This window comes from Triticum urartu, chromosome 2 (assembly GCF_003073215.2).
Source record: "Triticum urartu cultivar G1812 chromosome 2, Tu2.1, whole genome shotgun sequence".
NCBI classification, from domain to species: domain Eukaryota; kingdom Viridiplantae; phylum Streptophyta; class Magnoliopsida; order Poales; family Poaceae; genus Triticum; species Triticum urartu.
In genome coordinates this window covers 671,806,985-671,821,289 of record NC_053023.1, presented here as the reverse complement: position 1 = coordinate 671,821,289, position 14,305 = coordinate 671,806,985, and the positions used below count along the sequence as shown (strand labels likewise).

Below are 14,305 nucleotides of genomic sequence, written 5' to 3'. Positions count from 1 at the left end.
TATGCATTTAGAATATTTTTGAAATATAAACAAAGACTAATGTGCGTGCCTACATCTACATGCGTGACTGTGTTGCCCGTTTAGGCACCACGTTGAGGCGAGGGGGACGCTCATCTTAGTATAAGCAAAAGAAAGGAGTGCCCCTGTGTCTCGCTTGTGCGGGACAAAAGTACACCTCACCTCAAGGGGCGCTCTAGTGGGCTTGTCCATTTTTTTTTTGCCGGGTGAGAGAGAATTTCCACTAAGTTAACCTGGATCAGCGCGATATAGTTCACAAAGCTTTACAACCCCATTTAGGCCAAACCTCAATTAGACTACAGTCTTAACATCAATGCGACCAATCCTAGCTAGCTCATGACTAACATAATTTTTCGTAGGCCTCACGCATTCACTACCACCTTCCTCTCTCCCCTAATCATGGCATTGATCTCTTGAACAAGGTAAGCATCACGAGATATCTTTGTGGTCTCTGATTAATCTTCACCGCAGTCTACAAACAATTCGTTTCTAAGATAAATGACAATGAGCTCCATTCCAGAGCAAGCACGACACGCTCTCCACAAGCTTCCAACTCAACCACCAGAGCATTATCACATGTGAAGAGCTGTCTGCACGAGCTGAGGATGATGTGGCATGTGTTATCTCGTAGCATCGTACATGCGCCACTATGCCAAGTTGACGCTGTCCTGGATTAGGGGTACTCATCACGTCGTCTCTCAATCAGTTGGATTGGACCGAGGACCCCCATGACCGTATGCTCATGGGCCAGTTCGGACAACCGATGTATACACGAGGAAGATTCCACAAGACTTGATGATTAAGATAAGGACTCCTCTTCACCGGCGTATTCGACTAGGATTCTTGTTATCCTAGGCCTCTGATACATTATATAAGTCGAGGTCAGGCTAGCCGGCAGATTATTATGACATTACTCATCATACCTGTAGGGTTTAGACCACAACATACGATGTCGAGGTAGATCAACTCTTATAACCCCTATACTCATCAAAAAATCAATCAAGCGGGAAGTAGGGTATTACCTCCATCAAGAGAGCCCGAACCTGGGTAAACATCGTGTCCCATGTCTCCTGTTACCATCGATCCTTAGACGCACAGTTAGGGACCCCCTACCCGAGATCTGCCAGTTTTGACACCGACAATGGTGCTTTCATTGAGAGTTCTGTTGTGTGATCGGCAAAGGATCAATGGCTCGCTCGCAGATCAACTGCGACGCCGGCATCTTCGTTGCCGGCTCGACTGGTCACCTCGGCTCGACCGAGGACCGCGCTCCATCTCCGATCATCATGTTCATACGGGGGCCTTCATCAACATCAACTCTAATCTCTATCAAGATCATGGAGGAATCATCCATGGAGCTCGGGGGCTCAACCCAACATTGCCCTCGGGCGACCGTGCTGTTTTTCCGAACAACGAACTTGTATCCGTTGCCACCACCTCCTCGAGCATCGCTTTGACAATTTCTTTGGTGGAATTATGCGGAATTGAGTCTACAATAACCATGCAAAATTTCGTCGACACTAGTAGAAAACAGGGCTTTGGTCACGGGACAATATTCACATTAGTCCCGGTTCAGTCACGAACCGGGACTAATGTGAGCATTGGTCCCGGATCGTGCGGCTAAGGCATTAGTCCCGGTTCACCTAAGCCCTTTAGTCCCGGTTTGAGACACGAACCGAGACTAAAGGGCATCGCACCCTTTAGTCCCGGTTCGTGTCAACCGGGACTAAAGGTCTCATCCCCCCTCCCCCCCTCCCCCCCGTGGATCGCCTTTTTTGTTTTGAAAAAATCAAAAGAAAATGGTAAAAACTTCAAAAAATAAAATCCATCGAGAGGTAGTTATATTACTACATCTACTAGTTAGGAAAATTAAAAAACTTACATTTGGACATGTTTTGTAAAAAGTGTAGGGAAAATGTAAAACGGCTATAACTTTTACATACGATGTCGGAAAAAAACATATAATATATCAAAATGTTCAGAACGAAAATCCGCTTCCGAATGAGACGGCCTACAGCTTGTTTGCAAATTTTTAGAATCCTCAAATTCTAAAAGGAAAAAAAGTTATGCTCAAATTTCAGTTTTTTTATATTTTTGTTAAATCTGGTCAAACTACTTATTCAAGAAGTATTAGTGTTACTAAATAATTATTAAAGAATATTAGTGTTACTAAATAATTATTTCAGCTTTTTTGAATTTTGGTCAAATCTGGTCAAACTGTGGTCAAACAATGGTCAAACTACTTATTCAAGAAATATTAGTGTTACTAAATAATTATTTCAGTTTTTTGAATTTTGGTCAAATCTGGTCAAACTATGGTCAAAGTGTGGTCAAAGTAGGGTCAAATTGTGGTCAAACTACTTATTCAAGAAATATTAGTGTTACTAAATAATTATTAATTTTTAGAACAATAGTTTCAAATTCAAACAGTGAAATGTGTGACTTCATGCTCAAGCTAAATTCCTGAGGGTTAATAGGATTGGGATCTTACTATTGTCAGAAAAACAACAAGTGCACACTTGGAAACGAGGGAGAATAGAACCCGGAAGTTAAGCGTGCTCAGGCTAGAGTAGTGAGAGGATGGGTGACCGTTCGGGAAGTTAGATGATGAGGGGTGATTAAAGATTAAAGGTTAAATTGAGCAGTGATGAGGGGCGATTAGAGATTAAAATAATTTAGAAATTTGAAATTCTAAAAAAAAATCTAAAAAAAATTCAAAAAAAATTCAAAAAATTTCCTTTAGTGCCGGTTGGTGTTACCAACCGGGACTAAAGGTGGACCTCCAGGCAGCGGCCACGTGGAGGGCCTTTAGTCCCGGTGCGAGTAAGAACCGGGACTAAAGGGGAGGCTTTAATACCGACCCTTTAGTCCCGGTTCCAGAACCGGGACTAAAGGCCCTTTTTCTACTAGTGCGAGTTTCAATGGAGGAATCTCCGGCAATCTAAAATATACCGGAGGCTGTCAAATCTGGACGGGAATCTAGACGAGTTTATGGCGTGATCTCTAGCACCTACCTCGGACGTCCTTAGGAAGATCCAGCCGTTGATCGGCTGCTGAATTCCTATATCTACCACCCCTCAATAAATTATTTTTGCGAAAAGCAATTATTCTTTTTGTACCGCATTATTTTGTGTGTGTAGGTGATCGACTTCGACTGCGTCACGCGGTCACTTTGGCAAGCCGACGTCGTTGTCCCAATCTGCTCGCGTGATCACCTTATTGGTCTAATCGCCATACCAACATGTTCGGTTGCCTCGGGGACTTCGGCATCACTAAGAGAGCTCTACCTCATCAAGTGTTCGGCACACGGGCCATATTTCTTTTATTACTCACTTTGCGTGAATTATTAATTATGCAACAATTTTTATTATTATTGTTATTACTATTATCCCCGGTTTGCACTATTTTCTGTGCACAGGTAAATGATCTGGGTCGGGCGGTGTTATCATCTCGGCGTACAGACATACCACGTCACCTCGCCTGGACTGGGGGCTTCGTCCTCACTTCATTAACCCACGTCGGGTACTTCGGCGTCACACCGCCGGCCTGCATCGGCCGTGCTATGTCGCCACTTCAGAGCGTCGAGCTCTTTACTTTGCCACCTCGAGACCGGCTTGGGGGCTGGGAGCTCATCCCGTCGTAAGCTCGGACCGCGTCATCAATACTGAGCACATTAACCAGCTATGTCGCTTTTATGCTCAAAAACTTTCAGTTTTAAATTTTGTTCGGTTCTACCAAGCATTATACTTTTTGGCAAAAAAGTTGTTTGTGACAAATTCCTTGTCAGAACTTTGTTTGTGATACACAAATTCAAATACCGTGTTTATCTAGGGGCTTTCTTTATGAAGCCTTTCCTCTTGCATATGATTATACTTGTATGGCTCCGTTCCTTGTTCGTGTATTACGCCACAATATACACCATGTTGACTTAAGTGTTTCGCAAGCTGGGTTGCCTGGCTCCTGTGCTTACCCCTACGTTCCCGATTGTCGACTAGGCGGTAAAGGAAGCACCTCTGTGATTGTTACTACCGGGTCATCCGAGTTAGTACCTCAGACTGGGTGAATCCGAAAGCTAGCGCTCTTATTGTTTTCAATCATGGTCGGCACACAACGGAACTCATGAGTACAAAAAATATATTGCACAAGTCTCATAGTAACAATGAGCAACCGAAGAAAGGTATCGGTGGAGGTACTATTTTCTTCGAAGATGCTTGTTACACTTCGTCAGTAATATAGCATAAGTTCCCTGAGCGTGTTTTGTCTATTATAGCCTTATGGCATGATTGTCTGGTTATCGGAAACACCGTCGATACTTTCGACAGCTGGAGTACATGACACTTTTCGGTCCTTAACCGAAGAGGGAGAAGCCGACGGTCGTTTAAGACACATTTAAAGTTCGGGTGAACACATATATGATATAAGTACATCGGTACATACAATCATTATACATAAAATTCTTTTACCCAAGTCACTTGGGGGCTCTTAAAATTTATATGAGCTGTTTTATAGTAAATGTGTTTTCTCCTTGGTCGTTGCAAAGTCTTTTTCTACCGCTCCTTTTTCGATTCGAGTGTATGGTCAATAGCCGGATAACCCGTCTTCTCTCTAAAAAGCCGCTCGAGTTCAGTTCGCAAAATGGGCCTCGAAGAAGTACTCCGCCTTTGGGATAAGGAGCTCAAAGCCGCAAGCTGGCCCGCTTGAAGTGTTGAGATCGGGTGTGTCATGTTAAAGCAAGGCAGAAGCATAACTTTTTTTCCAATTTTCGGATTGGCACCGAACACTTGATCTTGTTCGGACGTCAAGTTTTTACTGACATTTTTTTGGTTTTCCAAGCTTATAGCACTTTTAAACTATTTGTGTGTTTTCAGCACAAGTCTCGCAGTGCAACGCCGGACACCTTTAGAGATTCAGCAAAAACATTCTCGGATATTGCTAAGTATGCATCGGTTTCGAATTGTGTCTTCGGTCAATAGTTGGGTTGCCCGGCTCCTGTGCTTGCCGCCTATGTTCTGCTTTGTTCGGCTAGGTGTGCAAAGGGAGAACCACTGCGATTGTGCTTCCAGCTCGCATGGTTAAGTACCTCAGTGGAGAAAGCCGAAAACTGACTGTCAAAATAAGCGTAAACTGGTCAGCGATCCGATGACTATGTTAAATGACAGGCCATTCATAATATTGGCCGAAGTGTTTACGGCTTGACCTCGGATGTCGCCGAACACTAACCGGGGGCTCATAGCTAGCTTCCCCAGTTTAAAACTCCTATAACTAAGTGAAAATTATAAAGCCCGCATATTCGATTGCCTCGTTTCCGCTAACACAACCGCCTTCGGGCACAGAGACGTCGGCTAAGGGTTGTCTTGTTATTGCGGAGACACCCTGCGTAGTATCTACAAAGGGGTAGAAGCCAATGATCGGCCACTTTTAACTGATAAACGGTCGCAACGGAGTCAAAATAAACATTTCATCGTCATTTGTATTTAATATACAAGGGCTGTCTTCCGTAATCATCATTATAAAACCATAAATATGCATCAATTTGACTTAAGATTTTTACCAAGCTGGGTTGTCTCGCACCTGTGCTTACCCATACGTTCCCGATTGTTCGACTAGGCGGCAAAGGGAGCACCTCTGTGATTGTTACTACCGGGTCATCTGAGTTAGTACCTCAGACTGGGTGAAGCCGAAAGCTAGCGATCTTAAAGGATCACATTGGTCGGCAACGACGGAAGTAATTTTTTTTTCATTAATACCAAAGAGTTCGAGAACTTTCCCCGAACTAAATCCTCAATATTTTCCTCCCACGTAGATTTGAGGTTAGGTTTCATGATCACGATAAGCATGACGACCCAAAGAAAGGAACCGATAGCGGGACTATTTTCCTTGGAAAATGTTTCTTACATTAAGTAATATAACATATCTTTCCGCGTACCTTTGTTTATAAAACGGTATGGCCGGATTGCCTTGTTTCCATAAATCTTTGCCCTTATAACGGCTTTATAAAGTAGGACAAACACTCCCCGGCTTCAGGCCGAGGAGGTTGAAGCCGATGGTCGGTCAACAAAGTTTTGTACAATGCAGATCCGAGCATTAATGATGTAAAGTATTTGGATACGTACAATCATTACACATAATTTCTGGTTTTACTCTGGATATCGATCCTTAATTCGGCCACCCATGCCCACATTATCATTCACTAATATTGAAAGGGCCGTATCGATCCCCTAATCTAGTGTTGCCACCCGACCAGTGTCTCGGGGGCTACTGCATTGACAATCCAATGCAGAAAATTTAAAGTGCAATATAGTTTTCGAGGAGATTATGTTCCTCAGGTTGGTCGGCCGCACCCAACCCGAGTCTCGGGGAATTTGCACACCGTTTTTTGTGTCCCGAAGTATTCTGCCGAGCTAGGAGTTGATCCTCAGGCCGATTTTGTGAATCAACCTGAGTCTCAGGGGCTACTGGGATCAGCGGTCTTATGTCATCCTTCAGGTGCATCTCAGGTTTTTAGACCGATACACACCTTGCGGGCTACTGGCTATATATCTCGGCAGAGAATAAATTGCACCAATCAAAAATATTGACAAAAAAGCGGCCCACGGTCGGGGTGATGCACCACCTCGGAAGCAGTCCATCATAAAGCTCGGGCGCTAGTGGCTGGCTCCATAGAGGGCATTTCCGACATTAAGCTCGGCTAAACTCCCTCAACTTTTTTAAACCAAGGTGATTTATGACACCTCAGATATAGTCCGACGTTGGAGCTCGGATACAATCCGGCGTTGGACCTTGGACATAGTCTGGCGTTGGAGCTCGGATACATTCCGGCGTTGGAGCTTGGAAGCGGTCCGGCGTTGGTGCTCGGCTGCAAAAAATACCTCGAATGCAGTCCGGTGTTGGAGCTCGGACGCAAGAGGACGCTGCCGCCCGGGAACAACTTCAAACCCGAGATGTGGCATAAAAATAACAAGGCATTGATAAAGGCCAAGAACTTAAAGGGGCTCCTCGGATACCCGACGTGTAAACTCTTCGGATTTACTTCGGCGATCCTCAAGATCAAAGATGGGAAGATTTATTGAACCAGTTTTCAAGACCAACGACCAAAGATGAAGAACAGTTCGGAAGAATCGATGAGCGCCCCCAACTTGAAGACCGGTTCAGGGGGCTACTGACAGTGTCCTGGATTAGGGGGTACTCACCACGTCGTCTCCCAATCAGTTGGATTGGGCCGAGGACCCCCATGGCCGTATGCTCATGGGCCAGTTCGGACAGCCGATGCATACACGAGGAAGATTCCACAAGACTTGGTGATCAAGACGAGGACTCCTCTCCACTGGCGTATTCGACTAGGACTCTTGTTATCCTAGGCCTCTGGTACATTATATAAGCCGAGGCCAGGCTAGCCGGTAGATTATTATGACATTACTCATCATACCTGTAGGGTTTAGACCACAACATACGATCTCGAGGTAGATCAACTCTTGTAACCCCTATACTCATCAAAATCAATCAAGCATGAGGTAGATCAAGAAGGCCCGAACCTGGGTAAACATCATGTCCCATGTCTCCTGTTACTATCGATTCTTAGACACACAGTTCGGGACCATCTACCCAAGATCTGCCGGTTTTGACACCGACACCGGTATTTAGAGAAGGCACCATCCATGTTAAGTTTGAGCCAGCCAGCAGGCGGAGGCTCCCAATGCTCATCAGGTAATACAACAATGTGACTTCTGGTGTACCCAGGGACGGTTGTACCAGCTGCATGCAAAATCGGGTGCAACGCAAATGACCATCTTTCCCTGTGTTAAGTCCGCCGGGGGGTGTTGTTGAATGCAAAGGAGCGGGAAAATATAGGCATGTAAAATTTTGTGTGATGCTTCCATGGGCGGGGTTTTTTCTCTAGTGTGATCCTCCTTATGTGCTAGGATCACCAAAGAATCATCAACACTACCATGTGTCATGTGTATCACAGTGGATGCATCAAATAGCCACTCTGGTCCAGTGTTCCTGACTGCATCAATGTCTGGAATCGCCCCTTGCAACCGTCGTGCCGTCACACCCCCGCCATGGATTCTAGCTCCCTCTCTCACTCATGGTTGGATGAGGAATGGGGTGAGTGCATGGGGGTGGTGTGCTAAAAGAAACATGTTCGTGTTGTTTGTATACGGCCCGAACGGTCCCACGGAGGTGACGTGGTGACCAGCCATGCTTTCGAATCTGCGCTCGTCATCGGACGGCTACCAAGGTGTTTGCTGTGGACCTCTAAAAATCTAATGTCAGATTTTTAGCCTTTTTATAATTTTTTTGGTTGAAGCCCTAGTAACTTTTTTACCTTTAAAATGTGTATCATTTCCAGCATGAAATCAAGACCAAGTTCAATGTAAAATTAGTAGCAAATGTATAAAATCCTAAGAGAGCATTGTCACATCGCAAAGATGAGAGCGACATTTTCGTAAAGAAGAGGAATAAGTTTCTTGTATGAGTTGGACTCTCAGCCGCCAAAATAAGCACACTTAATCCAATGAAGTGAAAGAAGTATGGGACTAGATGCAGACCACCAATCAACATCGGACTCTCAAATATTTTGGACGGGCATGTACAATTTCTTGTAAGACCGACAACGCACGCTAGCTGGCATCCTGCTAGCTTTAGCTGGTTCTCGAGTGTCCCTTCAGTTATTTTTCTTGGTGTTACCAAAACCGAAAATTTATATATGTGAAGTAGAAAAAAAGCCAATTTCGTGGTTTCAAGCCTTTCTAAAACTAAAATGAAATACTCCTACTCTAGTGGTGCAATTTTTGTCGGGTTTTTCTTGTGCGACGAAATTTTTGTCGGGTATGATGGTACAATCTTTCACCACTCACCAACTATTGAAACCACTTGCATACTTACCCGTAGGTCTGGTTAATTTTACCGGCGGAATCCATCTCCTTATTGGCCGCAACATCAAATTCGGGTGTCAATGTCCTGGCATTTGAATCGGCATAAATCTTTTCTTCTAGACTAGAAACGCAAATCAGCATTCTTGACGTGCATTCAAAGAGATGAATGATGACATAGCATGATAACGGAATTCCTGACGAGGCGTGCGTACGTTTGATGCACATGCCCTAACCACGGTGGTTCAAAGACCAGCGGCGCTTTTGGGCGGTTTCAGTTTCCGTATCAACAACAACAGCCTTCGTTGTGTTCAAAAAAAAAAAACCCCGCAAGGCGCAGTGTTTTTGTACGCGTAGGAGGGGCAGGCATGAGCTGGGTACACGTCGGAGATCAGATCCCGGGGCCCCACCACATCTGTCGCGACTCCAGCAAAGATACGCGCTGGGCGGCACCAAGAATTCCAGCACCTTCCCTCGCTGACCAGCGGGCCCCACAGCCGCAACTTGCCCGGCGACGGGCGACGACACCGCGTGCGTTTCCTGCCTGCTGCTATTTGACTCCAGCTCACGTCCGACTCCGCACGCCCCCCTCCGCGAACCAACGCGAGGTCCATGGACCGAGGGCGATCCGCAGCCGTCCACGGAGGAGCGGGCGGCCGATGCGGCGCCGGTCCACGGGGCCCGCGGGGGGGGGGGGGGGGGGGGTGTGGAACGCCCACGGCTATAAAGGGAGGCGGCCGCGCCCCGTCAGCTCATCCGGTTGGTCGGTCTCCTTCCCTCCCTCCCTATCGTCTGTTTCCTTCGGCCAAAAAGCTCCCCTGTTCCCTGCCCCTGCTCCGCCCCTCCTCGTCCCCGGCCTCCGCTCCGGTAAGCGCCCCGAATCACATGCTTCTCCCTCCTTTCTTCGCCCGATTTTCGTTTGGGCCGCCCGCTCGTGTCTCCGGGTCTCGTGCGGGTCTGTGCTCGTTGCTTGTTCCCGGCCCGCGGATCTGTGGATCCTGGTGTGGTGAAACCATCATATATGTGTGGTTCCTGCTTCTTACCCGCCATGGGAGGGAGAAGATCTAGTGGTTCATGGGGTTTAGAGGCGTGCTGGTTTTGGGTCTGGAAAGTTAGGAAAAGATGCGTAGTTCTTGGTTGAATCTGGGCCGTCCAAGCTGTGCATAAGTTACCGCTATTTTATCAGATATTGTAGAATTTCGGTTAGCGTCTGGAGATGAGGATTAAGGAAATAAAAAATTTCCGTGGTCTTGATGGTCTATCCGTCCCACGCAGCTGTTGCTGAGAATGGCCCTACTGCTGTCCTTTCGTGATGAAACGTTTATTACTTGTAGGAGTCAATCGGGGCACCTCTTCCGTTAGTTTTTGCTGTCCGGTGAATTTGCTTTTGAGTTAACCGTGTAAGGTTCATGAGATTAGCATCTTGCGATTCTTATCAGTTCTGGATGAAAACCCTACGAACAGTACGGAGCACTGTGCGACATGAGAAATGAATAGTGTGCAGCATGGGGCCCTAAACTATGACGATAAAGTGTCAGCAATTATGCTATGCATCGCTTTCTTTCTTAAGAGTCACCTACCCAATCAGAGTACCCTGTCCTAGCTAAGCACGAAATTTCCCTTTCTGCATTATGATGGCTCCGCAACGCTTCCCGTACCATCCCCCAAACAATGCTCATGCAAAACTCGTGCGAGCACTTGCTCTCTACGCGTCACCCACCTAATTTAGGCCACTCTTGGCCGGTGCCCATGTGATCCGGGATCCAAATTTCCACCACCTACTTGTCTCACCAACCTCCGGAATTTACTTGTGTTCGCAGCTCTCGGTAATTGGATGGCCTCGCCTACGACGCCGACGAAGTCCACCGGCGCCCAGGAGGAAGCCGCGGCCCGCCAGTCGCTCATCGGGATCTCCCAGTCCATCCCGGCGGCGGGAGAGGCCCTGAGCGTCAAGTCGCCGAACGGCCGCACGGAACACGGGCAGGACGACAGCGGGGCGGCCGACAAGTCCAGGTCGATGCTCATGTCCATCTCCAACCAGTCGCCGGAGGCGCGCCAGCCCACGCCGTGTCCGCACAGCAATGCCGCTTAGGCTTAAGCTTGATCTTAGGCCTGTAATAGTACTGATTAGCCCTGCAGCTGCAGCTGTCGATATGTTGCAGGCTCTTGTGTGGCGCCCCTAATAATCGCCATGTTCCTGGGTTTTCGGTGATGAAGTGATATGCAGTCTGGAATACTGATTACATAGTTATTACCTGCATGCGATGCGAGTCTGGTGTTGCTTCGATCTTGGTGTGGATGTCGTGTATTCGCCGTGGCCTGAGTGTGGTGCCATCGTCGCTCACCGGTGGATGTATGGCTCCTTGCGATTTCGTTCGTTTGATAATGTTAGAAGGGAAAGAGAGATTGTTGCGGAATTGTTCATTGTATTGCTTGAGCCTCGTGGGCATTATCTTGGAGTACAAGGCAAGGTAGAATAATATCTTACGCTATCTTAGCTTTTTTAATAATCACGATACTCAACATCCCTTCACGGTCACAACGGTAGCGACGTAGACGGGGAGACTGAAGAAGAATCCGAAGGGAAGCCGACGGACACCACAATCGTAACGGTCGATGCATCGCGGAGTCGTAGCTGGAGTGGAATCCGATGAGGTTGCTCAAGCAAGGCGGTAGCCCTTTGTGCCGTTTGTCGAGATAGCCGAGAGCGTAGGTGGTGTAGCTGTAGTCGAGGTAGCCATGCGAAGAACACCGTGGTCGGTGTCGAGTCAGGGGTCGCCGTGGAGCCGCGGAAGAAGAGAAGCGGCAGCGGCGGCCTAAGGAGGCGGCGGCAGCGGATAAAGAAGGAGCGCGACAGCGGTGCTCGAAGTAGGCGATAATGAACCCGACAGCGTGACGAAGACCGGCACGGATGACGTTCCCGCGCAAAGGGAGGCAGCGCAGCGCATATCACGTGGAAGTCGACGCGCGTGGACGACGGTGGACCAGGGCCGCAGCGCTACGGTCCGAAGGGGCAACGGAGCGACGGCGGGCAGGACGGGGCGACGGCGGGGAAGACCTCAGACCGGTTGCAGGGATCGCGTGACACGCTCGCTACGGCCCGACGGGGCGACGCAGTGGCAATGCGAGGATCGGTGCAGCCTCAGGGACGGCTTCAGTGCGGCGGTTGACCACGGGCCGCGGCACTACGGCCCGAAGGGGCGACACAGCGGCAGCGCGCGATATGGTGCAACCACAGGAATAGCCTCAAGGCGGCGGGGACCACGTGCCGTGGCGCTACGGCCCGAAAGGGCGACGCAGCGGCGGCGTGGATCGGTGCAGGCACGGGAAGAACCACGGGGCGGGGGCGACGCAGCGGCAGCCCATTGCTCGATCGGTGAAGGGACGCGCTGAATTCAGGGACAAGGTGGTGACGGTCGACGAGCAAGCCGACGCGCGGACGACGGCCGTGAGGGGCCTCCTATCGCGCGAGGCCGCCAGGTCAGGGCGACGGGCGGGCAGACGCACAGACAACGACTGTTAGGGGACGCCTGTGTAGAGGCGCACGGGGATCGACGGCGGCGGTGGGCAACGCAAACCAATCAAGCATAGATCAAAAAATCAAAAAGAAAAAAACGCCGATCAAAACGACCGGTGAGAGAGCGAAAAAACGGGGAGCAAGGGTTCGGAAAAAAGACTCTTTAGGACAGCCGGCCAACACGACCGGCAGACGAATCATAGATACGAGTGGCGTAGCCCCCGGCGGCGGTCATGGAGACCGACTGCCCCAGGGGCGGCGCGCTGGTGCGGAAGCGGCGGCGGATTGGGTTTAGAACCCGGAAACTGATACTATGTTAGGGAAGAGAAAGAGATTGTTGCGGAATTGTTCATTTATTGCTTGAGTTTTGTGGGCATATATATAAAAATACATGATTATCTTGGAGTGCAACACAAGATATAATAATATCCTACATTATCTTAGTTTTTCTAATAATCACAATACTCAGCAGATAATTAACATGTATTGGTCGTCCTACAGTCCATCGGATTCATTAATTAGTTGTTCAGACATGGATCTCCATACAAAGCTCGTCAACGGCGAGTAAAAAGCATAATAAAACATCACACTTGCGAAGCAGATACCGTTTGCCACCACTTTGAAAAAAAAACAATGCACCAAACGTAATTCTATTTTTTGCAAAAAAACATTGTTAGGCTGAGTTGGCGGAAAAAATGCCACATGAAAACGCATTCAGCGCTCGATCAATGTTTTCTGCAAAAGATTAGAGTTGTGTTCGGTGCATTCCTTTAATTCTTTAAAAAAAGTGATGGCAAACGGTATCTGCTGTCGTAATTATGATGATATTATGCTTTTTTTTCACTTCGCTGACGCAGATGAGGAGAAAACATGGGGTCTTCACGTGAAGCAAAAACAACGCGAGGATTGTCAATAGATGTCTACAATCGCGCTAATTTTCTACTCCCTTCGTTTCAAATTACTCTTCGCAGAAATGGATGTATCTAGAATTAAAATACATCTAGATACATCCATATCTGCGATAAGTAATTTGGAACGGAGAAAGTAAAAGCCAAATCCGATCCAATCATCTAAAAACAGAAATGCCAAATGGCATTTGTAACTATGAGCAAATCCTGCTTGTGCAGTAAGACATTCACCAACAATTCACTGCCGTTTTGTTTTCCCATCGTGTGATTTGAACAGACCGGCTCCGACGATGGAGAGGCAACTACTCCAATGTTCCATCTGCTCGCTTGGGGGAAGAAGACGATCCCTCACCCCCACCCCATTGCTCCCCTTGCGCGGATCATGTTCAGTTATCAACATACCAGGACACCAAGGTTCCTTTGAGGCATAGGGGTGCTTTCTAGTCCGATCCCACCACGATAAGTTATACTAGGAGGGTGTGTGTGGTGTTGTTTAGGAATATATCTATCGGGCAACATTTTCCATCTAAGATGTATTCATAACTTTTGAAGTTTATATACATTTCTTATCATTTCATGCATTACTCTACAAAATTTGGAAAGATGTACACTATTATGTCATAGTGTAGATTTGCATGTTTTTATGTCAGTGATTTTGTAATCCTTTCCAAACTCCAAGAAATCTACAAAATACCAGGAAACGATTTTGAGATGACGAAGACCTGCCATAGTAGAGGGCCAGGGGAGAGATATGGGGCCCAATATAGGCACGCCATGGAGCCATCCTCCCGGCTTGAGGTGACGGACTAGGCAATGTTGGAAATATGCCTTAGAGGCAATAATAAAATAGTTATTATTATATTTTCTTGTTCATGATAATTGTCTATTGTTCATGTTATAATTGTGTTATCCGGAAATCGCAATACATGTGTAAATACATAGACCACAACATGTCCCTAGTGAGCCTCTAGTTGACTACATCGTTGATC

The 14,305-nt window shown here is 47.4% G+C and overlaps 1 protein-coding gene across 1 annotated transcript; it reads left to right on the top strand.

Moving 5' to 3' along the window:
* Positions 1–9,576: 9,576 nt before the first annotated feature.
* On the top strand, positions 9,577–11,151 carry LOC125539627. The gene is made up of 2 exons (XM_048703126.1): positions 9,577–9,758; positions 10,712–11,151. The coding sequence occupies exon 2, from the start codon at positions 10,726–10,728 to the stop codon at positions 10,981–10,983; it is 258 nt and encodes an 85-aa protein (XP_048559083.1). The 5' UTR covers positions 9,577–9,758; positions 10,712–10,725; the 3' UTR covers positions 10,984–11,151.
* Positions 11,152–14,305: the final 3,154 nt, after the last annotated feature.